Source organism: Falco naumanni, chromosome 7 (assembly GCF_017639655.2).
Source record: "Falco naumanni isolate bFalNau1 chromosome 7, bFalNau1.pat, whole genome shotgun sequence".
Classification (NCBI taxonomy): domain Eukaryota; kingdom Metazoa; phylum Chordata; class Aves; order Falconiformes; family Falconidae; genus Falco; species Falco naumanni.
The window spans coordinates 1732978-1759326 of NC_054060.1; the positions used below are offsets into that span (position 1 = coordinate 1732978).

Below are 26349 nucleotides of genomic sequence, written 5' to 3' on the forward strand. Positions count from 1 at the left end.
CTAGTAAAATGGCTCTGCAAGATTTATTTTTCTGCATTATAATTCTAATCCATGTCTACCTCTATAGCCTGGGCAGAGAGTTAAGACACCATTTGGGTACTGTGAGAAGGGAGAACGTGACATGTGTTTTCGGTGTAATGCTTAGGATCATTCCAAAATGCAGTTGTGCTAAGAGAATGCCCAACTTCCTAATTAATTTCTGGTACAGCACTGTGAAACCGTAGTAGAGGTTTAAGACAGCCAGGAGTCAAGAAACCAAGATCTTCCAAGGCTGCTGAAATAACCACTCCTTTTCCAGCATGCTGCTTGGCCAGGAGCCAGAGTAAGAGTGGAAGAATAACATTTTGAGCGCAGGTATGGCATGCGAAACAAAAGGCCCCTGGCTCAGCTCAAATTAGGGGGTATAACAAAGGATTTTTCAAAAGTGGTAAGTTCTATGTCTCTCGGAAGCAGCCAACAGAACTGGTCTGAGCACTTGCTATTGGGAAATCTATAGCAACTGGGGAGGATAAGAAAAGAAAAGTGCAAAATGAGTGAGGGATGAGGAAGGAATTCAGAAGAATCCCCTTGATGAGATAATGGCAGAAAGGCCTTATAGGAAGAGGAATTAAAAAAAAAACTACCTGTACAGGTGCACAGAAAGAAGGGAGCCTTGAAGGGAAAGGGAACAGATGCACTCCCCCATCAGCCATGCTACATACATTGGTATCTTCCTTGATGCTTGCACTACTTCTGGGCAGCCAGAGGGAACTGGAAGCATGTTCCTCGCCATCTGGTTTTCACTGCAGCTGCTCTGCACTGGACAATGGTTTGGAGTATCAGAAGATAGAAAGACAAACTTGTTTCATCCTCCTTCTCCCAAGATCTTGATAAGAGCAAAAAGATTGCAGAGGCAGAAGTCTTCACAGTTGTATTTTGGGCTTTTTCTGCTTTCTTTTAATCTTCCAAGTTTTCAGAGCTCTCGCATCACAACACTGCAAAAGCACTGCAGGTATTTCCACCATGTGGCAACAAAACAATTTAAAAAAGCATACTTTTTTGGTAGATAGCACACACTGCATCCTGGCTAGTGCCTGGCAGGATCATCACCACTGTTCCTGCTGAAAATAGCCATGTCATACATCATGTCCTGGTCACCTGCAACGCTCTCAGCCAGCCGACTTCACTGCAAAAACAAAAGGTGGGAAAAAGATCCCTCCCTCAAGGCAGAATCCTCCTAATACTTGTATTATACCCAGCCTGTTATTTCAGGCTTAGATCTGCACTCACACAATGCCCTAACAGCTCTCAGAACTTGAGCAAGAATACTCAAAGTCTCCACCAGACACTTTATCCGACAGCCGGACTGTCTGAGGGAAGCAGACTTAAGCCATTCCTGGGAACTCCAAGAGAACGACACTAAGCCCCAGTATTTTCATACTACCACTGCCCTAGTCATTTTTTTTTACCAAGAAAATCTGCTTTCAATATGCAAGCACACCTAGCAATTCTAACGTGAAGCTCATGTTTCTGAATTTTTAAGCTTCTTACGCAGCACATGTAGAGATTCAGGAAGAAAACAGGCAACATTACATAAAAGGCAAATGGCACTGGTATATCCTGGATTACATCTGCTGCGAGGCATTTGTTAAAGCTGTTCACAAGTTGTCAGAAAGTCACTATTTTGGTCTACAAGCACTTTCATATTCAAAACCATCACTTCTATGTGCATCAGCAGTTAAAAACTGCAGTATAATTACAATTCACAATTAAGCCATTAAATCTATGTACAATTGCTTAACCACAAATACTGCGACAGGCCTCACATGCAGGTAAGCATTAAATTATGGCAGCTGCAAGGTCAAACAAGATTCATGCATCAATGCCATCACATATGCCTTGATTAACAACTAGGAAACATCTCCACACATGAATTAGTATCAAAAATCTGTTTGCTTCAAGAATTCTTTGGCAGAATATGTAGAATATTTACACCAAATTGCAGGAGTCTCAGAGAATGCCTTCCCTTTTTTTTTTAAAAAAAAAAAGCGCCCGTATATTCTTTGCCACTAGCATGGATATTATTCAGAGACATTTACATCCAAGAAAGCATGTGCGATACAAGTTCAGCTGTATGGCTCTTCCAGGAGCAGTGACTAAATGAGTACTCTCTGATCGGAATGAATTCATGTACAATACCAGGACTGCAAAAAGACTGCAAAGTTCTCTAACTTGTGCTTTTAAATGCAGCCCAAATTTATTACTACTAAAGTTTCCAAATATCAGGAGTTCGAAAGGAAAGCATCTTTTCAGTTTAAAAGTACACATGCATTCCAATTTGCTTTGCAGATGACTTGACAAAGTACTTCCCACCCCAGACAAGCCCTGATACTTCTTTCTGCCAAGGAGGAATTTGAGGCACATCAGCCACTCTTGCAATGCTTTATGGAGGAGCAGGTGAATAGAGTTACTGAGTCCCAGACTGCGACTGCAGAGCAAGCTGCAGGTGTAATACCTCCCAGGAGTGGTGCTGGAGTCATTAACTTCTAACTGATGACTATTCATTTGTATTTATGTATAAGTTACCTGTGAAAAGTTGTTAGTTATTATTTTCCCTCTACCTTTTGTGCCAATACTTCAGATATGATTCTTTCTTTCTACAGTGTTAAATCCTACGCCCCTGGAAACCTCTCTGCCAAGTTCTCTCAGTGTCCCTGTCTGGCAGCAGACAGCAGAGATGTATACAAAGCTTTAAAAGGTCTTCATCTATTACCAAAGTTAAACTTCCTGTCTCTAAAAGTGGTTTGTCACCCAAAGCAATCTAGAGAAGGCAGAAAGGACTATAAGTTGTTAATTGAGATATTAGAAGATTTAGTAGCTACAGTGTAAGAGCAGAATGCAAAAAAAGCCCCCCAAAAAAGAAAAAAACCCCAACCCTACACCAATATACCTTCAACACCCAGAAGACATGGTGACCAGAAGTACAACGTAAGTTTGAACTCAACTTGCTATAAGCAAGGCAATAATTACTTCTAGAGATTCAGTCAAGATTTTTAATCAGTAAGTCCATTTCTCATGTGTTCACATGCCATACACCTCTTAGCTGGGCCAACAGGAACTTGGGGTGCACTTGCACGCGCACATATTTTAATTTCCTTCTTCCCTTGCACAGATAGCTTCTGTGCCAGATCTGGTTAAACACTAGGTATATTTTGATAGGTTGTTTTATGCAAAATCATGGGAAAAAAACCTTTTAAAATTGATACAGAAAATCAGCAAGCTTTTCTTGGTACAACAATCTGTCAGAATGCTTATTTATATGGCAATATTTCTCTTCCCCAGGAAACTGTATGGTTCAAAAAGCGCTGTCCTCTAGAGAGGAAAGATGGCATTCAGAATAATACTGTTGCATTTGTCATTTCACACAGACTGCCGAATTACCCCCACTTCCTCACTTCGGATTCAGGAACCTGACCATGCAGTGGGGCACCAGAAGTTCCCAGGAAAGAGGTCAGCTGTCAGCTTTTGCTACAGATCTGTGATACCCAATTTAAACAGCAATGATCACAATATAGATCAGGACAGGCTGCATCACTGGCACAGGGGTGCTAAGAGATAGTGTGAAGCTTCCTCCTTCCCATTTGCTATTTTCAAACAGCAGTAGAGGAAGCTCCACATTTAAGCTGAATGTGTAAGGAAGATGGTAAGTAATGCTAACTTAGATTTCAAACAAGTTTACAGTACACCTTCATAAAACCAGCATCAGTATAGTCCCAGATGCACATAGGCTGTTTGCAAGACTTTTTAACACATTTTTTTCTATAAACTCATCTGCCTTTGACTAACAAAGCTGCCATACTGCATCAATTCCATCTTACTACAGCATATAAGGGACAAACCACAGCTACTGCAAAGCAGTGGGCCAGTAATTTCCACAGTTATTCAACAAACGAACAACTGTATTGTGGCGGTAGTTTAATACTGTATAAAACACCATCACCCCTATGTTGTACGTCCAACAGAAACACTATTCTTTTGTTCAAGAACTACCATAAAGCTTGGTGCAAACCTTTCACATTTTGCAGTTTCTATCCACTATTTTAGGGTCCTAAAGAGGTCAGAAGACTACTAACATACACAAGACAGAAAAAATGGTGCACAAAAGTGGAAAACCCCAATCTGGTACAGGACATCTGTCCCAACCAGAACCCAGGCTTTCCCAGCAACTGAAATAGTCTCTGCAGACAAAAAGACAGTTCCAAGCTACCACACGAGAGATGCTGGTTCTTACTCTTTTCCTATTCACAACAAAGTACATTGAATACATTCAGATGGCTTCATTTACGGTGAAAGATGGAGGAACCAGCAGCTGTCTTTGCATAAGCACAAACACATTCTACAGCAATCTTTATCCTGCTGGACAGGTATGGTCTCTTGTGATAGCCAGATTTACCAAAGGAGTGCAGAAGTGTGCTAGAAGGTGTTTTAGTACCTCTTGTGTGGACCACAAATGCAATGGTCATAATCTTTTATCTGTGAGATCTTTCCCCTACAACTGTGTGCAAGACTTTCCCTTGAAATTATAACCAAGGATTGGACACATATTATGTATCATGAGAAGAGGCCTCCTGAGCTGGCTCTCTCGTACAGACACTGAGCACGATGGCAGAGGCAGTGGAAGCATACACTTTCAGGGAGAGGAAATAAAACAACAACAAAAAAAAACCCCAACAACAACAAAAAATAGTACCTCTCACTTCTATAGTGGCGTTGGCTATAGGAGAGTTTGAAAACACAAACACGCACAAGTATTCCCCTGACTCTTCTGCTCTGGGCTTCAAAATCCTGCAGACAGGGAGAGAACACATGAGCCGTGTTAAGTACTGTGTTAGCAACCAAAAATGAGCAGGCTAGGAATTTATTTCCCTACCCCCCATACTTCACAGCTGTCATTTGTTAATTGAAGGTATGTTATACAGACATACCTACTTGAAGTAAGAGATGTTGTACGCCTAGAAAAAGGGTGAGCTCTAGTCTGGAAAGTCAGTATCAATTTAGCTAGAGACACTGCATTTAGTTTAAAAGCAAAGAAGGAGCCCAATACCTGTTAATTATGCACTACAGTTAGTTTGATGTGAGTCACGCTCCAGTTGCTAGGCTATTAGGCAGATACCACCTCCCACTGAGGGAGAAACTGGATTTGTATGTACTATCTGCATTCAAAAAAATCATAGCATGGCCAATTGGAAAGCAACAGACACAATCAAGGCTTACACTGTCATTTCATAAGCTGTTTTCTTTTTCTCTTACGAGATATGAGACTGGTCCATTAATGGCTTTCTCTGATTCAAGCTGCAAGTGGAAAAACTGCAAAAGCTGGTCAACTCATGAAGACACCACACAGGAATCTGCTGCCACTTGAAATTAGGAAAGACTAATGCAATAACAACTAGTAGAGGGGAAAACAGGAGCAAACCAGCCAGAAGAAAATCAGAGCTGCAACAAATGCAAAATAAAAACAAACAAGAAATACTAAAAAACCTCACCCCCAACAACCAAACAAAAAGCCAGGAAAAAACTGCCCAAGATAACTTTACACTCAAGATGGTGCTACCTTCAAGTTCACCAGCTTTTGCTGTCCTTCAAAAAGCTTTTGGATACAAATGACTTAAAAAGCTCTGTGTGTATGTTCTTCAAATATTTACCTACAAAAGACATCTTAGACTAGAGAAGCATACAATGATGTGACCCAGAATTCACATCTCCATACAGCACAGAATAAGGCAGAGTACTACTCATCCCTCCCTCCCTTTACTGAAAGGCTTCTTAGCTTTCTTCATTATTACTATTCTTTAAAAACACATTAAGTAAATAGCATGCAGATGAACAGAAACTGTGCAGAAGAGCACTGTAATAAAATAATTTAATTATTAAATTGATTTAATTCACTTATATTTTATTTATATGATTTATTTATTTAATTATTATATATAGTAATATAATTATTAATTTTATTTAAAAAAAAAAAGGAATGAAGCATGGAAACTGCTTAGACACATGGAAAAAGCCACTCAGTTTAACACAATACTTTGACCCAAGTCTCCATTGTGTTTACAGCACTTATTTCCGGAGTCGACCAGTGAAAGTCTGAAGTTAGTTACAAAGTTAATAAGTCTTTCGGATAAGCAATAATATACCCACTTTTCACAGAGTTAGAATTACAGATTATCGTAATGACAGAAAGAACAACTACTTAAGAATCATCAAGCATCAAAGGCATAATTGCCATTTAAACTGTAGGCAGGCGAAGCAGCCTTAGGAAGTGCGCAGCAACGCTGAACATTAATGCCTGCCGACACCGCGGGCAAAGGTGCACTCCGCGGAGCTGCAGTGAGACAACCCCAGCCAACTGCTCCCATCACCAGGCTATCTTGCGACTCTGCAATAGAGAGGGAAGGCAGAGAATACCTGGCCTTCTGTAATTGCATTTAGGTCCTTAATAGTGAAGGAATCGTAGTTTGACCACTTCTTTTTTTATTCACTTAAGTCAACGCTTCAGGAGGGTGGTGAGGAAGTAAGACACTGTATTCTTTCAGTTCTACACAGACTGCTTGACAACAGCCAGTACTAGAGTATTATTACCATAAATCATTAAAAAAAGTGTAAACTGATACAGCTGCAAAGTTTTAAAGACAAACAAGCACCTGAAACAAGTTTGTGCAGCCAACAACTTCCTCCAGTCCTGTGGCTTTAGTAAAAGCCCAGCTTTTTGTAGATGTAGACTTTTCAGCAGATGCAGAAAAAGCCAACCAAACAAAAAAAGAAACAGAAACAAAAACCCACCAACTATTTTCTTCAGTTTAGCTCAGCAACCTTCTACACAACTCTGAATTAACTGATGAGGAATTGCCAAATAAGTCACTCCTTTTTTCCTCCAAACTATGAATGTAGACTAGGGGACAGGTCTCTACAATGACAGCACAGCATGGCCAGAACCACTTCCCGGCACTTTCTGCTGTAAAAGAATACACTACAAATAATTCTTGCCCATTTTTAATTAAAATGGTGAATTAAAAAGCTATACTTAACTCTGAGCTTTCTGATTTCAGCTGGCTTCCAGCAAGAGCAGCTAAAACAAGTTTGAATGAAGAATTAGGAAAGATGTATTCAATTTCTGATGTTGTATAAAGCAGGATTTTTAAGGAGTAGCTTAACCTATAAATTCTGAAGCTTTCTGGATAGCAAACAATGCTGAACTTCAAATACTAACTATTTTATAGCAGACCAACACATGTTAATAACTGAAAAACCAAGAACCTAAAGCTTTTTTGAGGAAAATAAATAGAACACAAAAGATTAACAAAGTATTTAAATAAGTGCTTGAGTGAAACATCCTCTTGTTAACCACAACTATGTTGCCACTACTTGCATGGATCCTCACTGACAAAATCTGGTATTTCCATGTTCACAAGTGATCAAATCAAACTAGACGTTAACAAACAGATCAAATGCAGTGTGATCATATGCAACAAAAAAATGCCACAGAAAACCTGAAACCACAACATGCAGCAAAGCAGCTTAAAAATGATCAGGAATTCAAGATCTACTTTGCAAATGCAAATCTATTATTTCTCAAGCTGTCCCCGAGACTGCGGCATGCTGTAGCAGCCCCTTCATTCTCTGGGAATAGAGAGCTTGCCTTACAGTCTGCCCACCTTACTTCCTTCTTCTCCAGGAAGTTAAAACTGAAGCCAAGTTTAATTCTTCCTTTACAGAGGAATTTGGAAGGAAAAATCCACCGCAGCTTGGAAGAGATTATAGACAAGTCAGCCTCAAAACCTGGCTTCCTAAATAATGATGTGCAATTTTCGGTAACCTTGATGCAAAGCGCCTTTTTTACCACTCAAGCTGGTGCTTTTGGACAAGACTGCTCATCAAGTTAATTGCTAGATAAGAAAGTAGAGCCTTTAAAACTCAGACCCAGTGTTAAACATTGTACTGAGAAAGTAACAAGATGTAATCTGGGAACTAAATGAGACTATTTTTTTAACTGCAAAATGGAACAGATAATGCAAAGTGAGCTAAAGCAGAGAGCAAAAGGAAAAATTTGAACATCAGCATCAAACACAACTTCCATAATACTGTGGATGAAACAATGCTTTGCTAAGGCAACAAAAACCTTTCTTAATTAATTAATAATTAATTAATATTTCTTAATCCTGTGCCAGTATGCATCATCAGTGCGGTAAAGAGCCCACAGTACTGTGCTAGACACAGAAAGAAGCCATTGAGTGTGTAGGCATGTTTCCTTACTTTAGTGGACAAGCAAGGAACAGTAAACCAGATGTGCTATAATGTAGCGGGTCTTGATCAGACATAGGCACCTCTTTCTGGTGTAACAGCCGAGTAGGAGAGTCAGAAGTGGTCTAGTGTCTCCAAAGAGTAAGTTACCACCAGTGGTTAAACCATTCTTCCAGTGCTCTTTCATCTTAGCTCAGCACTGAACAGAAAGTTGTATTTGCTATCCACACTGGCATCAAGTAAAGAAAATGGAAGAAAAGAACACAAAAATCACACATACAAAACAGATTGTTGTTGGCATCACTGCGCAAGCTTCACATGCTCTCATCAACTCCGTGGCAAGAAAGCCTCACTTCAGGAACACAGAAACCCTCAAAAGATTTCTGCTTGATGCAAGCTACAGTGCACCAGAACAGGTGGCTGTACATGCTCTGTTGTCCTTCACACTCTTAGATGGAAGGTAAAGACAAACCCAGAGAATCCACACATGGACGAGATTAATGCTGAAAGACTTGGATGTACTGACAAATAAGAAGCACAAGTGATACAGCTGTACTGGTTTAATCAAGATTTGGCATCGTTTCATAGTAGTGGTCTGACAACTCATCAGTAACAACTCAGAGAAGACACTTTTTTTATCTCCCAAGGCCAGAAAATTACTAAACCAGCTGATTTCAGCAGTGATTTATGTGCTTCATTTCCCTGCACAACAAAGATGCACAGCTGCAGATCCATCTTTATGCAGACATATATAGGATAGAGACTGCATAACACAGAGGAAAAGAAAACTAGGCTGCATGTCTGTGCCTACGTCCACACATCACGTACACTCTAGAGAAGAGCTAAACAAGTTTAGATTGAGAGGAGATGTTTACAGTATGCTTTTATTGACATTATGTTTACGTGAGCCAGTTGGGACAGCTGTAGACAACGGTCTTTCCAGACTCTTTCTTCTAATGCTGTTCACAGATGTACCTTTTGTGGAGCCTTTAATGAAGACCAACCAAATTTGTGTGACCACTGTGAAGCCGGACCAGGGACCTTGGAGTCCCGACATCTCATCACCTATCCCAAAGCTGTAGGTCTACCAGGTCTGCCATTCTCCAGTGTAACGGTGAAGGTTATCTCAAGGAGACTTACTTGTATTCTGTAGTGTTGGAAGATTTTCTAGTGCCAGGGATCTCTTCTCCGTTCTTCACCCAGTAACTGGCAGAAAGGGGGCTGGGACTTGTGGTGAGATTACACTGCAATGTGACAGCCGGACCATACAGATGAATCACTACATCCTCACTGGCATTGATCCTGGGCTCTGAAAGAAAGGATACGTTAAATAGCAACAAATCTTCACTGCCAATTGTGCCACACTAGTTTAAAATTCAAAGGGGAATCAGGAAGGGAAAAGACTACACAAGGAATGTCACTGCACTAATTTGGGAGACATCAAGAAAGTCACAATAAAACAGCTGACCACTAGTGAAGGCAACACCTTACAGATCAGCATTCCTATATGAAAAAAGAGAATTATTAAAATAAACAATCTAAAATATATATTTAACCTCACTACACATTTCTACATAAGATTATTAATAATTTTTTACACACTATTGGCCATAACATGGGAAAACACACATCCTGTGACTATACACAAGAGATCAGCTAGTCCTTTAGAAGCGACTTCTTTCTATTGGTTCTATTACTTTGTTCCTCTACTTCAAGGTTTAAAACAAACTCATCTTCTGTATGGAAAAGTTAGACAGTCTTCTGAATATTATTTCCAGACTTCCCCCTACAAAAATACTAATGTCTACGTAAGGAAAATATTCTGTGCACACAAGGTATTTCAAATAGCACAACTTCCCTGGTGTCTGAAATTCAAGCAAACACCCAGTGTGAGTAAGGCACAAGTCTGATTAAGAATACCTGAAAGTGGTCCTTAACTCTTGGCAATAAAAAGTGAGGATATACACCATGTTAAGAGTCAGAAACTATTTGTTTTTTGAAGTAACCTTAAACATAAACATTTATGAAGAAAAAAAATAAATATGTGAGCCCCATTGCATAAACCGACCACAACAGTTACATGCTTTGCTGCTTGCACTAGAACTGAACCCTGGCTATTTCACATTATAATCTTACCTGGTAACATTAAATTCACATTTTTTAGGGGAAAGCCTTACAGAAGTGATAAGATTAGTATGAGGGCACTGTCCTTACATTTGATAACCACAGTTTCTTAAGATCATGCAGACAGCTATTACTGTCTGTCAAATAAGGCTGACGAATTCTTTGAATATTCAGAGACAAGTTTCTCCCCAAGCTTGGTAAAAAGACCTTTCTATTGAAGGTCTCATGGCTCACATCTGGCTTCAAGTATTCTGTAAAAAAAAACCAACAACCCAACAAAAACATCCAAACACAGGATGACAGAGCTTAAAGGAAATTTAAGAATTCTTGCTGTTTGTCCTCCAAAAATATCTAGATTTAGCATTGGCTATAGTTTCAGCTTGAACTAAAGACCACTACTAGAGCAGTCTTTACTGTGTAAATGCTGCTGTGTGCCCTCTACCTTTGATGTATCTCCTTATTTTAAAGGGTGAAATGAGTTCCAAAGAAGTAGCTGCTCATTTCACCAGCCACTCTCCTGCAGCACCAACCTCTCAGAATGCAAGGGCTGCCTCCTCTGCATTCTGGTCAGCAGCAAAGGGCAGGAGTCTGAGGAAGTCAGTCACTAACGGACATCTTCATTATTTTTGCAAGTCAGCACAGAATTTTTAACCCTGTAAATTTTGTTATGTCTTGTAGTATTTAGAACATAAATTTAGTCATAGTCATGCAGTCTTTTGGATATTCATCTGCATAGGCCTTGGAACACAAATTATGAAACAGAATGAGGGGAAGTGGAAAATACCAACATCATCAGAAACACTGCATTTTTCAACATATAAAACATTCATCTATCCAACAGTATGGTACTTACTGCCCAGAAAGGCAGGGATAAAATACACCTACCTATAATAACTCAACAGAGCCATTCCAGTCTTGCATATCCTTTCCCCCTCTCCTCAGTAGACTGTCTACAGTTTGTTTTCTCAGCTACTTAAACCTAGCAGTATCATTTGACTGCAGAAAAACTAGCAAGTACTGTAATAACAGAAGGTTTTTGACACTTCTCTTAGACACTTCACTATTAGCGCATATTTTCAACTGTGTTTCTGCTTCATTTTTCCCATGCTGGGAAATTTTATGCATGCAAGAATCTATCTGGGTCCTACAGGGTACAAATTTGTTTTATTACAACCATACCATTACTGGACTGCTCTGTCTGCTTTTCAATTCCCAACAAAAAGCTTGTGTGCATTCTCACAAAAATACTAACAGAGCTCTGGAAATATTTTTAACAATATGTTTGAAATAATAATTCAGTGTCAGCATGTTAGAGAAATAAAATTTTGCTAGAATTCACTGATCATACTGGTTTTTGTTTTAATAATTTTCTTTGATGATAAAAGCAGTGTCTTCAAGTCTGCAGCCTGAAAAATAAACGCAGTGTTTCCCTTTTAGGAGGAGGATGTCGGCAAGACGGGCTTCAGGCCACTCTTAACAGAGACTGCAACACACCTAGCAAGGGCCATTCTAACAGATGCTAAAGCTGTCTGTGCTGTGCTGAGACACAACCTAAAGTGGTGATGAGCCTGCAGCAGTCCTAGAAACGGAAAGCATAAGTGTGGCCATCAGAAAGCATTATACAAATGCTAGCAACAGGAAAAAAGTCACAAAAAAATTTAATCTAGTCCCTACAAAAACTGGAAAGTCAAAGACTTAATCCAGAAGGGTTTTGACAGTGGTAATCTTCTGGCTTTCAGATTCTTTTGATAATGGACCCTTCAGCTTCTAACACTGATGAACCAAAACATATAGAAAAAAACTGCCTGAAGCTCCAAATGAATATTCCTGCTAACTGACACCTCTTCTTAACTACCCCTCTGCTAAGGTGTGATGTCCAGAAAATACTTACAGTTGTCTCGAGCTCGTTTCACCTGGGGCAAAGTTTGCTGGGGCCTTTTGTGTCTGACTTGCAACTTTTTGAGTTTTAGGTTAAGAAAATTAAAGGCAGTTGCAGTCTCATTTACATCTTTTACCTACACTTATGTTTCTTTAATTTGTTTATATTTTCAAAAAGTGATTTGGCAGTCCTAGCCTGATTTAATTCTAGAAGAAACACTGCAAATGGAATACTACCAGGACAGTGACATCCAAAGAAGGATATCCACTTAAAAGAGCAAGATGCTGAACAGTCTCTTTTTATACATCACTTAAAATGCCCATTTTATGCAAGATCAAGGTTTTAGAGTTAAAAACCAATCAAATCCCCAACCATCAATAAGTGAAATTCTTTTTCCAAATTAGGAATGAGATAGAAGCCAGATGCTAGTTCTTGGGTACTAACTTAAAAGTCAAGTTGCACTTGACCTCTCTACACTTCAGTTCTGGTATTGAAGACAAGCTGTGATTTAAAGGGCAGTGAAAAGAGGTTGTGCTTTTTTGGTATGTTTGATGTTCCCTTTCAGTGATCAAATAAACCCAGCAGCAAAATGGCCAGCATTAGCTGGAAACTCCAACACTGTTTAGTCAGAAAATCCCCATTCCAAAGACAAATTGTGTTCACACACACAATACAGCAGCTGAGGCATTTTGGGCAGCTTCAGATAAGATGGTGTCCACCTTCCAGGGACAGCTTGGAAACCTGCTTCCCCCCCTTATGTCCACGTCCAGCACGGTCACGCAGGAGTTTGATGTCCAAGTGGTCTGTCTCCCAAGCAGTAGCTGGTCAGATCTCTTAATATACACAATATTACAGAGTGAAGGCATTAAAGTATCTGGTTCAACATTTCCCCCCCCAACAAGTAAAACACTGAAGCAGAAGCATTATCCCAAGCACAAGGCACTTAGCAATGAAGTCACGATACACACTTCAGAGTTAGTAGCACGAGATGCAACAAGACAATGTTAACTGAGGAGGAAGACAAAAGGTTAAACTTCAGACCCCAGAGCAGGTTAATATCAATGCCCTGAGAGGGGAAAAATCCACTTTCCATACGAAGACATCTTCACAGTAACTCGTTCCCAAATGGTGACTTTTTATATGAAAAGGATTTTCTCCCTCAGTAGGTTACTAAAACTGACTGGACACAAAGAAAGGTGCCTAAATGTCTTAACAGGGGTAGAGGGGATTTCCAGAAGACATTATTTCCTAGAAGACTTTTTTTTTTTTATTTTTGCTTTGTCTGAAGGCAGTATAATTTCCTGAAGTTACCCAGCTCTTGCTGTTGTAGGTCATGCAAGCAATCTATGCATCTGAGTTCTCTGGGACCTCAAAGGACAAAGGAAGAATCAAGCATTAGGACTGAAAGCTGAGCAGGTTTGAGCTGAACCACCCAATGGCACTTAAGTTTTCAAGTCAGTCCGCTCATTGGATTCACTATCTGTTTCTTCACACATATCAATGTTTCCATTTCCCAGGGGAAAGTCTCTGATCCAGCAGTGACAACTGCAGCATCAAGCTTTAGGGAGTCTGGGGTGGTTTGTTTTGTTTGGGTTTTTTCTGTTTGTTTTTTGGTTGTGGGTTTTTTTTTTTTTTTTGGCTGATTGGTTTTAATGTATCCAAAAACATAACTGAGACATAATTACAGAGTTTGACATTTTTGTACCCAGACAAAGCTCTAAGTGGTACATAAAGGGTTTCTTTATGCACAGAGTACAGTAGCAAGACAACACCTATGCTCTACTCTTTGCCACCTTAGGACACTGAAAAAATAATTGAGAAAGCAAGTTCTCCTGTACCTCCATGCAGCAGGCTCATGTTGCAAATTTAATTGACACTACCTATAACTCCTTAGACATTTGCTTCACCTTGTTAGCAAATGCAGAAGAAGTTTTGCATCTTAAACAAAATGAAACAGGATTCTTCTCTACTCTCTGACAATGCGGATTTCCAAATTGGTCTGGGACCACTTTAAAAGCAAGCTGAATGCAGAAAAGTCTTGTAACAAAATAAAGAACAAAAAGCAATTCTGGGTCAACTACATTCTCTGCTTTTGAAAGCTTTTCTGCTGCCAAAAGTTACATTCTTAGATGAAAGTCATTTAGCTAAAGTTATTAAAGTTATTAGTTCAACAAATTATGTTCTCCCCCCCCCCCCCCCCCCCCCTTCATAGGCTGGATTAAGAATAGCTGCATCAGTTCAGTGCTGCTGCATCAGAGAACTCATTAGAAACATGCTGCTGCTCAGAAAGGAAAAGAAACACCACAACTTCATGGAAAAATCTAAACATTAAACATCACACATAACTAAAAGGAAAGGATTTGAACAGAAGCATATATGCAACCAAAACCACGTGAGAAGGCATTCAGAGAAATTCCAAGGAAACAGAAGAAATAAAAATAAAATGGTTAGACCTGGGAAGAACAGAAAAACAAATATAAAGGCACTCGTGGAGAAGCCAGCATTATGGTGGCTGGAAACCTACCACAAAACTAAAAGGAGTAGGGGATAAACAAATTCAACACAGGGCTTGTTTTCACACGGAAGCTATAAAACAGATCCATAGATTTTCCCCGAGTCCTTTGATCCTAAGGAGAAGAGACACAGATGGCAGACGACATCAGCACTACAGGTAGAGGAGCAGTCTTGGGTTCAAAACAACAGGACAAGGTAGCAGAGGGTTTTATCAGGGTAACGGGAGGGTAAGGGTCACTAGACTGTCTCTAGATACTACAGTGCCACTACTGTAGGGTGCCGGACTCACTCTGAAGGACGCTTATAGTAGCCTGGGCTCGAATCCACGTTATGGAGGGATTTTGCCTCAAGTCATTCCTCCTGGGATCGTTGCTGGCCCTGCACTCGTAAGTCCCAGAGTCTTCCAAGGTAAGGCGGGTTATTCTCAGCACACTCACCCCATTCGCCCCGTAGGCAGTGTTAATGGTGACACGGCGCTTCCGAGCGCCATCCCACAGCTGTTTGAAAGACTCAGCCCGGTTGACTTCAGCATACCACCACTGGATCTCTGGAGTGGGGTTCCCAACCACATCACAGTACAGTTCAAAGGCGTCCCCCGTGAGTTTAGTTTCTGACATGGGCGACTTGACAAACCCAGCTAGAGGGAGGGGCAGCAGAAACGCAGTGACAGAGCGGCAGAAAACAAAAGATCTTATAAAGAACAAAGCAATGAGGTGCAGAAAACAAAGAGTTAAGTAAGACATTAGCATCTATGATACCACAACTTTCATAGAAAAAGCACAACATGGACCACTTGCAGATGGAGGTCAACAACAGTTTGAAAGCAGTGCACCCCCACTCACAGGAGGCACAGCCTCACAGCATGAAGTGCCTGCCCTGGCCACTCCGGGCCACGGCTGCCACACACACCAGCCAGCTCAGAGCTGTAGAGCAGACTGATGGGTTTTCAAGCCTTCTACAGTTGCATGGACCTTGTAATTGGCAAGTGTTCAGTGTTCGTGGCCAGATGTCTTTTCTCTGATTCAGAGTTTTCTTGTTTTATATGACCTATCTACATCGGAAAAAAAGGGAAAAGCCCTAATCTTGGGCCCTACACAGCTCACAACTGTGAACTCTGTTTTGACCTTTTCTTCCATCTATTTTGGACTTCTGAGGCAGGGAACTCCCCAAGATGCAAGTGACCTACTTTCCTGAAGTAGCTAGATCGCCACAGCTCCAGAAGCCTCACTACCTTCTAAGGTAAAAGGGAACTGTAGTGGTATATACGCAGACAGGCCAAAAGATAGTTTCATTCATTAGGAAACAGACAGTAAAGGTACTTGAACAGACCACACGATTTTTGCCTTCTGAAATGAGATGCCATACTGACATTCAGTGGTCAGGCCAAAATACCCTTATTATGGCATCAAATCCTTCAATACTTACCAGCTTCAGAGCTGTGTTAAGAGCACAGACATACTAAATTGTCCTTCAATCCTATTTTCAAAGCTATCTATTGAAAACAGTGTTGCCTTAAAGCTAGTCTCTTCCCCCGCCAGGCCCCCCCCTAAAAGATTAGAATACAGCTGGCCAGACAGATTATGCAGCAAAACCCATCATACTGCTGTGTGCCATGGGCAGCAGGACTTCTCATCAGCAAGCAGAGTTAAGAGTGCCACACAGCTGATAAAACTCAAGATTGTTTCATCCCTCTCCTCAAATTCACAGCTTATTTCCAGGAAGAGGATTGAAAGACAATTCAACAGATTTTAGAAAACTGAAAGGGGGACTTCAAGCCTTGGAAAAATTTCTGATGTACACCCATCAAATAGCACTTCCCCACACACATCATTTGACCACGCTCATGAATCAGTGAAACAAACAGTTGTACATTGACTGACAATTACATGGGAAGTTTGCACTATAGATGCATCCCTGAAGAATCATTTGGGCAAGAAAACAAGACCAAGAGTTTCCAGAGCACACAGAGAAACCGTTCATTGCTGGCACAGTCACATTTGAAGAGCAATTGTGCTGTAGCTACAAGTAACAGCTACAAGAACAAACACTCAAAAATATTAACCTCAGAAATTGTTTCACTTACAAACTCATTTGACAAGGATTTGCCAGCCTTCTACTCCTACACTAAAGTAAGCGAGCTCTGTGCTCAGCAGAAATACTACAGCAAGTAATCCATTGCAGGAAGAGAGAGGAAAAGCTACTGCACTAGAAGTGCCCTAATTACCAGGGGTTACAAACTGCACTACAACCACCATTGTTGTCCCTTGAGGTTAACAAGGATCACGCTGTTTTCAACACTGCTGCTTGAGGTAACACAGGAGACCGGGTTATGATCTTGCTCTGCTGGACTGTCCCCATTTCAAGGGATGCTGAAGAAGGATGACTTAGTATTCTCGTAGAGGCATAAATCAAACAGCAAGACTGGCACCTATCTCAGCGTGGTTTACTAAACACAACAGGCTAAAGCACTAGCATATGGCATAGGCTAGCTTATTTCCAAGGCTTAGTGGTTCTCTCTTCTATACTATAGCCTTCCACCATAATACTGAAATGCCAGTCACAGCTGAAGAGATGACAGTTGCTCAGGGAAGACGCTCAGAAAGTGATCCTCCGCTTCAGGTTCCCAGTTTCCATTACACACTGACAAAGATGATGAACTCCCCTGTCGTATAACACATCCCTGAATTCAAAGGCCAAGCGACCAAAAACCCTAAAGCTGCAATTCAATCCTACTTCTACAGCTGCCCCAGCCACTGAGCAACCATTACTGCAAGAAAGGCTTACCTAGCCTTTGTAGCAGGGATGAAGGGGTGTAATTGTGTATTTTAAAATAATCGAGCTGCACTGCTGCTGGGGCTACACAATACACATATGTGGTATGAAAAAGTACTGTAAATCCTCTTATTAAAAGAAGTATCAGTAATTTGGATAAAACAAGCTGTCAAAAGCTTTCAGGTTTCGATCTGATTCTGCAACCACTAAGCTGTTGAAAGTATTACAACTTTTGCACAAAGCCTAAAAATAATTTAAAAAGATTAAACTGGACAACTGCATCAAAAGGTCTCTTTAGTAAATATTCTCTGGGTTTAAGTTTTAAACCCTCCATTTCCATCAGTTTCAAATCCTCTTGAAAAACAATGTCTCAGATTACAATATATTTCAATGCACTCTATCCTCATCCTAGTAATCATGTCATCAGCACAGATAACTCCATAATGATGGCAAAGAGAAACACAAACTGAACTTGGTGGCCCTCTCCACCCCACCAAGGGATAAAAATGCTCTTTGAAAAGGTATTCCAGGTTAGAATAAAATCCTGGAAGAACAAATGAGAATGAAGGTGGTAGGAAAGCCTCCATATACAAATTAATAAAAAATTTGCATTATAAAGGACTGGCAGTGCTACTAAAAACTCTACACAAGAGTCTCAGGTTATTGTTTTGCATTTTCAGTCATTCAGAAACAGCAAAGGCAATACAGCAAACATCATCAGTAAGTTCAGGCAATGCTTCCAGCTACTGTACATCTGCCAGAGGGCCATTTCCGATTAAGGTTTCTAGCCAAAAGCTGCACAAAGAGATGAAGTCTGCCAGTACCAAGCAGCCATGTTGTAAAAGAAAAGAGGAAAAAAAAAAAGGGGGGGGGGGGGGAAGCTAAATATTACAAAGAACGCTCCCTGTAACACAACAGGAGTCTGGAAATTTAAGTACTCCTGCTTTTTGGCAATAGTGAGTAATTTCCATAATTGTGCAAAACCAAACAGAAAATGACACTATACAGATTTCATTGCTTACATAAGAGGCTTTTGGATCCCAACAGTTCCCTTACTTGGTCTTCTCCAAGAACAGTACTCGCTGCTTTGTTATTACTATGTTCTGCAGAATTCTAGGGACAGGAGCACCAAAAGAACAAATGCATATTAAAACACAGATCAAGCCAAGAAGTCAAGGTTTTGTTAAAGTGATTTATACTCTATGTGTTTAAAACTGTACACTTGCCCTTAATTGTGATTTGTAGCTGTCTTACTTCCGAAGTGTAACCTGTAGGAAGCACTGGTTGCAAGAACCATTTTCAGCTTACAAGCATCAGCCCCATATGGAACAGCACAGCCAAACTGCCACCAACATTCAGGAGCTTTCAAAGGTCAGGGCTCTTGGGAGGCTGAAAGAAAGGAGCAATAATCTAGAGATCATACAAGCTCACAACTTGGGCTATTCTGCTACTTTCTAAGTGAATCCTTACTGTCAAATACAATAGGAGTAAGCACCTTCAAGTGATTACAAGAAAATATTCTTATGAAGTTTTGATATTGTAAATTTTCATTATATTGACAGCCGTATTTATTTCATTATAGTCATCAATGAGTTATTCTATTGCACAGTGAGTTTTCCTCACTAAAAGAAAAAGGTGTTTGAAGGGGAGGGTTGTTCAGGTTTTGGATACTTTTAAAGCCAATTACTGTCATGCATGAAAGAACAAGGGAAAATCTATTGTTAAATATCCCCTCACAAAGAAGTCTTCATAATATACCAGAATGCAAGAAAAATAACACACGATGGTCCAGAAGGTGTAGCTATTCAAGTACCCTATTATGTTTCCAACAATTTTTTTAATTCTCATTAATTGATTGTTATATGCTTGAAGAACAGAATGAAGAACAAGTGGCAGTAATAATGGATCACTTCGGAAATGTTTGTTTATTGAAGATTTGATCTCATTCACCAATTTTGAGGATAAAGGCAAGGAAAGCAATGGACGAATTGCTCTAGAGAACTTGAGAAACAAATTAGTCTCATACAATTGATAGTCACATACAATTCTGCAAAAGACTAATGAAATCCAGCGTGCAGCAGGGCTCTTCACTGCAATACAAATTTTAAGAGTTTGGAAATGTGAAGAACCACTAGATCCAAATTAAGAAGAAAAGAAAAAAAAAGCATTCTGAAAGACAGGTGCACTTGAACTGGGAGTGGGGGGAGAAGCTAAGAGCTATTCAAAAGGGCAGCCAAAAATTTCCATATGCAGTAAGAGAAACATGTACAGCAGACTCCCAGAGCCAGAAAGCTGGAAAAGCTCCACATCAGACAAATGCACAGTTCAGAAGAGGACAGTGGACAAGAAGCCTAAAGATAGAGAGTTTAAATGGGCATAAAAGCTTAGCTTTACCACTCCTGAGCAACCTGTTTGCATTAGTGAGGCTATATCAATGGATGACACCTTTTCAGATTAATTTTTCTTCTGCCAATATTTATGAGCTATCTGTTGGCCAAAAGCAAGCAAGGCAAAGCCAAGCTACATTCCAACTTTGGCATATAAATGACTCACAGCTTTACATACTAGCAATACCCTTTTCAACCTCATACAGCTGCAGCACCCCTTCCAACTGCAGCTATTTCCCTCACCAACAGACGCCAGAGAAGAGTTTGTAACCAAGTACCTCTGGAAGAGGCGTGGGTGGGAAAAGGAACAAGGTTTATTCTCTTGCTGACATCATCACGGGGCTGCAGGATTAAATACATATAAATGCCTAGTTTAATGCTGTATTAGAACTGTGTTTAAATATTTATTTTTGACCAACTTCTGACTAGCTTCTGTTCTACCCTGGCTGGAGTCCCTCTGAACAGCTTAATACTACAACTGCAATGACCGAAGAGCCTCCCAACTTCCTTGCCTGCTAGAATGAACACTCAACATTGGATCTTGATAGAGATATCAGCAAGATATGTTAGCAGTGATCTACCAGTCTAAAAACATACAGAAAGCAGTACCTGACAAAATCATCCCTGAGTTGCAGAAATGATTGCACTATTAATTTAAGTATCCTTTTGTACTGAAACTTAACACAAGATGCACTAGGCTGCAAAAGAATCAATGACAACGGCAGTGGAGAAGGAAAGCAGGGAGAATACTGATCTCCTCAAGTTAAAATGTAGTCTAAATAAAGGGATTTTAAAAATAAAACTATGTTTTGCCTTAAGAAAACATACATAAGTGCTAGATGAGGAAAGAAAACTTTAAGCCAGTCCCAGCAAAGACAGAAACAAACAGGTTTAATTGAAATGCAGGTATCGCAAAAAGCCCCAGCAATACAGAACAAACTAGTTTCTCTCAGGTTTACATATGTCAAGCATGAATATTAAAGCTGAAAACAAGCACAAGACCATCACATCGAACCGCAATAGGAGACCATCTTGAAAAGTCTGCAAAGATCAGGAAACAAGCTATGAAGCCCAAGAATACAAGGGCCTGTTTACAGAGGTTCAAAGCAGTGGTGAACTCTACTTGCACGAAGACAGAAAACACAGTTTAAAACTCAAAAAAGAGTCTGCAAAGCTAGTGCAAGAATAAATCTCATTTTCAGTATAAAGCCACAATACACTGATGAAATGTAGACTAGTTAGTGACGGAATGCTTTACATTGTCTGTATTTACAATTAAAACCATCACAACCAGCAAGAGGCTGGTATTTCCTACTTGTCCTATTAGCCCACCATACGCCTGTATTTCACTGCTTCTCCACTGCTCTCAGGCCTTTAGCACAGTTCTGGAGACTTTATTTCTGTGCACTGCTTGAGAAATTTGCCTGCAACTCCACTTATCTATGATTGAATGAAGTAGAGCTAAGCTAGCCCTTTTTTTGTTTCCTTTTGTCTCTGAAAATCCATTAAAAAAAATCTCCTTATTAATACAGTGTAATCCATTTTTGTAAATACATGCCTTCAGGAATGTCTTTCTTAAATGGAATAGCAAAAAGTATCTTTGCCAAAGTTAATTTTTATGTTTTATAGACCAATGTTATCCAAAATGCTCCAGATGAAATATCAGTATGTTACTCTGGCAAATGCCGTCACTCTTGGTATTGAAGTTCTGCCACCAAAAATAGGCATTAGAATTGAAGCTTTCAGTGATGTCCTCGTTAAACCGTTTTCACACCTTCTTCCTAATTGGATTTCTGAATTATACAGTCTGATTTTTTTTAAATTCTTTTTTAAAAAATTCTTCCAGCTTTTCCAAGTACCCAAGGCTCTGCACAGGTAAAACAGAACAAAGCTTTACCATCACTGGTACATGCTTCAGAGTGACTAGATAAATCGCTTGATGTTCTACAGTGGAGTTAAAAACCCACTGCAGTCACGAGGATTCAAGAGGGAAGAATGTAATATGACCAGAGGCAAACACCTGAACAGGCTCCTGAAACGCTGCACTTGTACTGCTTCAGAGACAACCACCTCCTCCCAAAGGAAGTCTGCTCGGGACACCAGGACTCAGGGGTTCAAAGCACGGCTGGAGCTCCAGGGAATAACCACACTTACTGCAGTTTCAGGGAACAGGATAACAAGTGCTAGCTGTAAAGACTTCATTAAAATAGGAAAGAACAGATGATCCTGGGCAGTCCACAAAGCACTTCTCAACCGGCTTTGCCCTCACTTTAGCTTATTTTCACCTTTATTACACGGCAACAGTCTCACTTCTAACTTGCATCAGAGTATCAAAGAAAACTACAATAAGAAGCTGCCTTCCTCCTCTCCCCTCCTCATTTTCCTATTGCACCCATCCAAACTTTGAAAACATACACCAAGTGTCTGCTACATAGACTGGTACTCTAATTAACACCTTATTCTTCTTCACTGAAGGGTGTTAATTAAGTGATATTTTTTTTTGAGGGTGGAAAAAACCCCACTATCACTTTGTCAAAGTATTGCATTTTTACTTCATTCAGGATGGAAAAAAAGCAACCTATTTAATGTTTAGTTTCTTTCCAATATTCACCTCTACTAAACCAAAATACCTGAAATTAGTCAAATCTACAAAAAAGCGAAGCCAGCATGCCAGGCAGAGAAGGATGAAGATGGCCTCAATTCCACAGAAGGCACTAAAGCATCCTGCCTGTTTTCACCTATCATCTAGTAGGTTTCACAGTTTCCTATTCTTTCATCACTGAAGAGCATGAGTTTTAATCATCCCACTGATAAGAAATGGGTTTGGTCTTAATCACTTCCCTGATAAGAGATGGGTTTAAGTTTTACAGGGCACTCCCTGTCCTCTTTGCTGAACTCACCAGCTGCAGTAGCACCATTGTGCATCAGCAACATTTGGTTATAGTCTCCAAAATGCCAAACCAGTCCCATCAACTAAAAAATCCTGGCATTCATTTTCTTGTCTGTTTTGCCCTATTCTTCAGCTAACTGCAGAAACAGCTTTAAAAGCAGCACTGTGACATGCATATCAGATATCCAGATGAGCCTATGCTGTCTATAAGTATACTGAGAACTGGAGCAATGCATGAAATTAATTCCTGCATCTCATCATGCGGCTTTATATAGCTGAAGGTAGGTTACGACCTGCTAGAGGAAAACATTACCCAGAGAGCATCATCTAAAATGCATGAGCCCATGATACAGCGTTAGATTCATTTCACAGCGAGGGAAGCCTGAGGATTACTTTCTCCAGGTCCACAGACATGAGGATTAACATTTTCTGGATTCAAACCAACATTCCTCATTTCTCTGTGCATTAGAAAACTTGCTTGGTCTGACATGCAAAAAGATTTATGGACAAGCTAATACATTTGTTTGCTGAAATAAAATTCAAAGACCTTAAGTAAATGGCTTTGGAGTCTTCACAGTTATAAGGCCGTCCTGGGAATATGCCCCATGTAGCCAAGAGACACTTCTCTGCACAGATGGATGGAAAAAGGACACACACAGTGATCAGCTTCTGGGCTATAATCAGAGAATTCAGACTGGAAAGGATTTCTGAAGGTCCTCTGGTCCAACTGCCTCCCTCAAACACAAAACCCTTAGATCAAGTTGAAGCCCTCAAGCTGCCCATTGGCCTTATTCCACATACATTCACATTCATGCTTTTGTTCAAGAATTTCCTCAGAATAAAAAAAGCAATGTTTAACTTCACACTGCAATGATTTTCAAGTGCAAGTATTATTTTATGGTCACTTCTATTGTGCAGAAAAGGATCTCAGTAACAACATTTCACTAAAAAAACCACAAAGCACAGTGCATAGAAACACTACTGGGTAGAAAAGACACTGGTGTGTCACAGCAATTGCAGCTATGCACTTCCAATTGCAGGAAGTTACTTTCACCCCATATAAGTTTTCATTATATAAATCCTTTGGGTTCAGAAACCTTCTCCAGACATCTTTCTCATATTCACACACAATTTCATGAGTTGTGGAAGTATTTACAATTCTTCCACTTTTGCAACAACCCCGTACCAGTATGTTTGATACTGTAAGGTAGAAGGCATGAAAAAGGCATGATTAAAGCCTGGCATATCCAGCTAAAGAAGAACAGAACAAGGAATTAGTATCTACTCCCGCATTTTAGCTCCATGTTGATGTCAGCCTGCTGGCTATAGTCACATTTTGAAGTGTAGGAGTTGGCAGATCTTTTTTCCCAGTTCTTTAGGTGGGAAGAATAAAGTTCTTATTTCTCCAGTACTATAAAAGAGCATAGTCCAAAGTAGTAAGTGGAACACTTACTTGGGTCTCTTACTAACAACTGGGAAACATGGTATTTCAATTAATTACTGAGAAAATGATAGACCAAAACTGAAATATGTTGCACTTCTGAAACAGTAAGCAAAGCTTGATATCAACGTTTAATTGGTCTTTGTTAAGGATCTCTAACTTGCCAATCCCTATATTTTCTGCAAAGGACTTGGAAGCGCTGATAACTAAAGCAGTGCTTTACATGTATAAACTAACTATTCAAATGACACAAGGAGCAGACATGGGGTAAAAAGATGTAATTTTTGCACAAGCTTGTCCCCAAAATGAATTCTGCAGTCCCTACCATAGCTCATTTTCTACCCAGTGCAAGCTCTATTTTCAGTTTATAGCTTCCTCCTTATCAAAGTTGGCTTTTTGTCTCAAGCCTATCTGCTAATACGCATTGAAGAAGTGTGAACTAGAAAGCTCCAAGCCTCTCTGCCCTGTGAGTTTGTCTGTTAAAGCGATTCTCTCTGTTTTGGACATACTGGTTCAAGACACATTTTTAAATATCACTGCAGACATGTAATTAAAGAAGCCACTTCTATAGGAGGTATGGAAAAATCCCCCATTTACTTACGATGCTCCAACCAACTCTCTCCAAGTAAACAACAGATCGACAGAGACATTACAAAACCAACTCTGATCAGTCTGAAGCACATTTTAATTTCCCTGTGAAACAGTTAATGGTATCCAGATCAACAGCAAGTGCATGCATTTATTCAGTGCCATAAAAAGCATGTTTCTTCTTATTTCAAAGAAAATATAAAAAGGACATGAGTCAAGAGCTACTCCTATCCATCTTTGAAGTAGCTCACATACACCACAAGTAGCACAGAAGACAACATCTTAAACAGAATTATATTTAGCTATGTGGCATTTCAATCATGTGCTTTAAAGAAAGCAAGCCTGGGTAACTTCATTATTCAGCATTTCATGTAGACCAACAACTTACATAATACCAATTAAATGTGGATGACAAAGCCATTCCAGCGATTCCAGGAAAATGGTAAGTTGCTCCTCACAGAGGGCACACATCTCAGTTCAGGACAATGCCAGCAAAACACAAGCCAGTCTTAGTAATAAAATACCTTAAAATCTCAAAGAGGCTTGTCATCATCATGTTCCTGAACGCTACATGCATGACTAGAAAACGTTCCCCTGGGCCGACTACAAACTGAAGGGGCTCAGCGTTGGAGGACTGATGCAAGAGTCAAGTGACTTAAGGCAGTTTTCATTCTCTAGCCAACTGATTAGGGATTCAAAGCAGACATACAAGTGGTAATCAGGTTCACTAAGTACCCATGCTCTCCCTCTTGTACAACCTTGAGCTATAAAATATTCTAATCTGAAGGCGAAAAATCCCCTTATCTACAGACACTTACAGAACAAACACTTGGTATCAGGCACCCAACCTAATCACCTGAAGGAGCTGGGACTATTGCTTGTCTGATGCTGGCATAGTGCAGGATGCCACGCCAAAGCTTTTTAAAACCATGTAATTATGAGGAAATGCTGCTTTTGCATGCCTGGTGGTTCTGAAGAGTGCATGCTGTCAGGAAGCTGGTTTGAGCCCATCAAGGAGCGTATATCACAAGAGATTTCCTTCCATGAAGGATCTGTAGGCCAGTTTCTCAAATGTTTTTCCAAAGATTAAACTTGCATCATCCTCAGGAAAGACAGGCATTATTCTCCTGTTCTTTCCATTTACGCTTCTCCCTGGCACAACTCATGGACGAAAAGACTTACAATCATCGGGGGGGGGGGGGGGGGGGGGGGGGGGGAGAAAAAAAAAAAAGGGCCAGCATTTGTTAGTTTGTAGAAAGACACAGGAGCAGACAGAAAGGTTTCTGTACGTTGCCAAAAAAAAAACCCAAAACAACGAGGAACCCACTCCCTGGAAATAAGCAGGAAGGAATGCAGCTTCACAACACTGAAAAGCAGAGTTACAGCAGACAGCAATTTGAATTTGTCTAGTGTTAACATGTAACAGCAATCGAAGCCTGCATGCTAAAGATCCCATAAAAGTTTCAAGATCATT

At 40.1% G+C, this 26349-nt stretch overlaps 1 protein-coding gene across 3 annotated transcripts in view; it reads right to left on the reverse strand.

Moving 5' to 3' along the window:
* Nucleotides 1-26349, reverse strand: part of NPTN (neuroplastin) — a 59631-nt gene that overhangs the window by 18339 nt on the left and 14943 nt on the right. For 2 of the 3 annotated variants that reach the window (XM_040599995.1, XM_040599994.1), the window contains exons 2-4: nt 15087-15434; nt 9421-9589; nt 4730-4824 (exon numbers count right to left, since the gene is read on the reverse strand). In XM_040599995.1, coding sequence (XP_040455929.1) covers nt 4730-4824; nt 9421-9589; nt 15087-15434 — 612 coding nt within the window. The remainder of the gene's footprint in view (nt 1-4729; nt 4825-9420; nt 9590-15086; nt 15435-26349) is intronic. The other variant, XM_040599996.1, reaches the window with a different exon arrangement.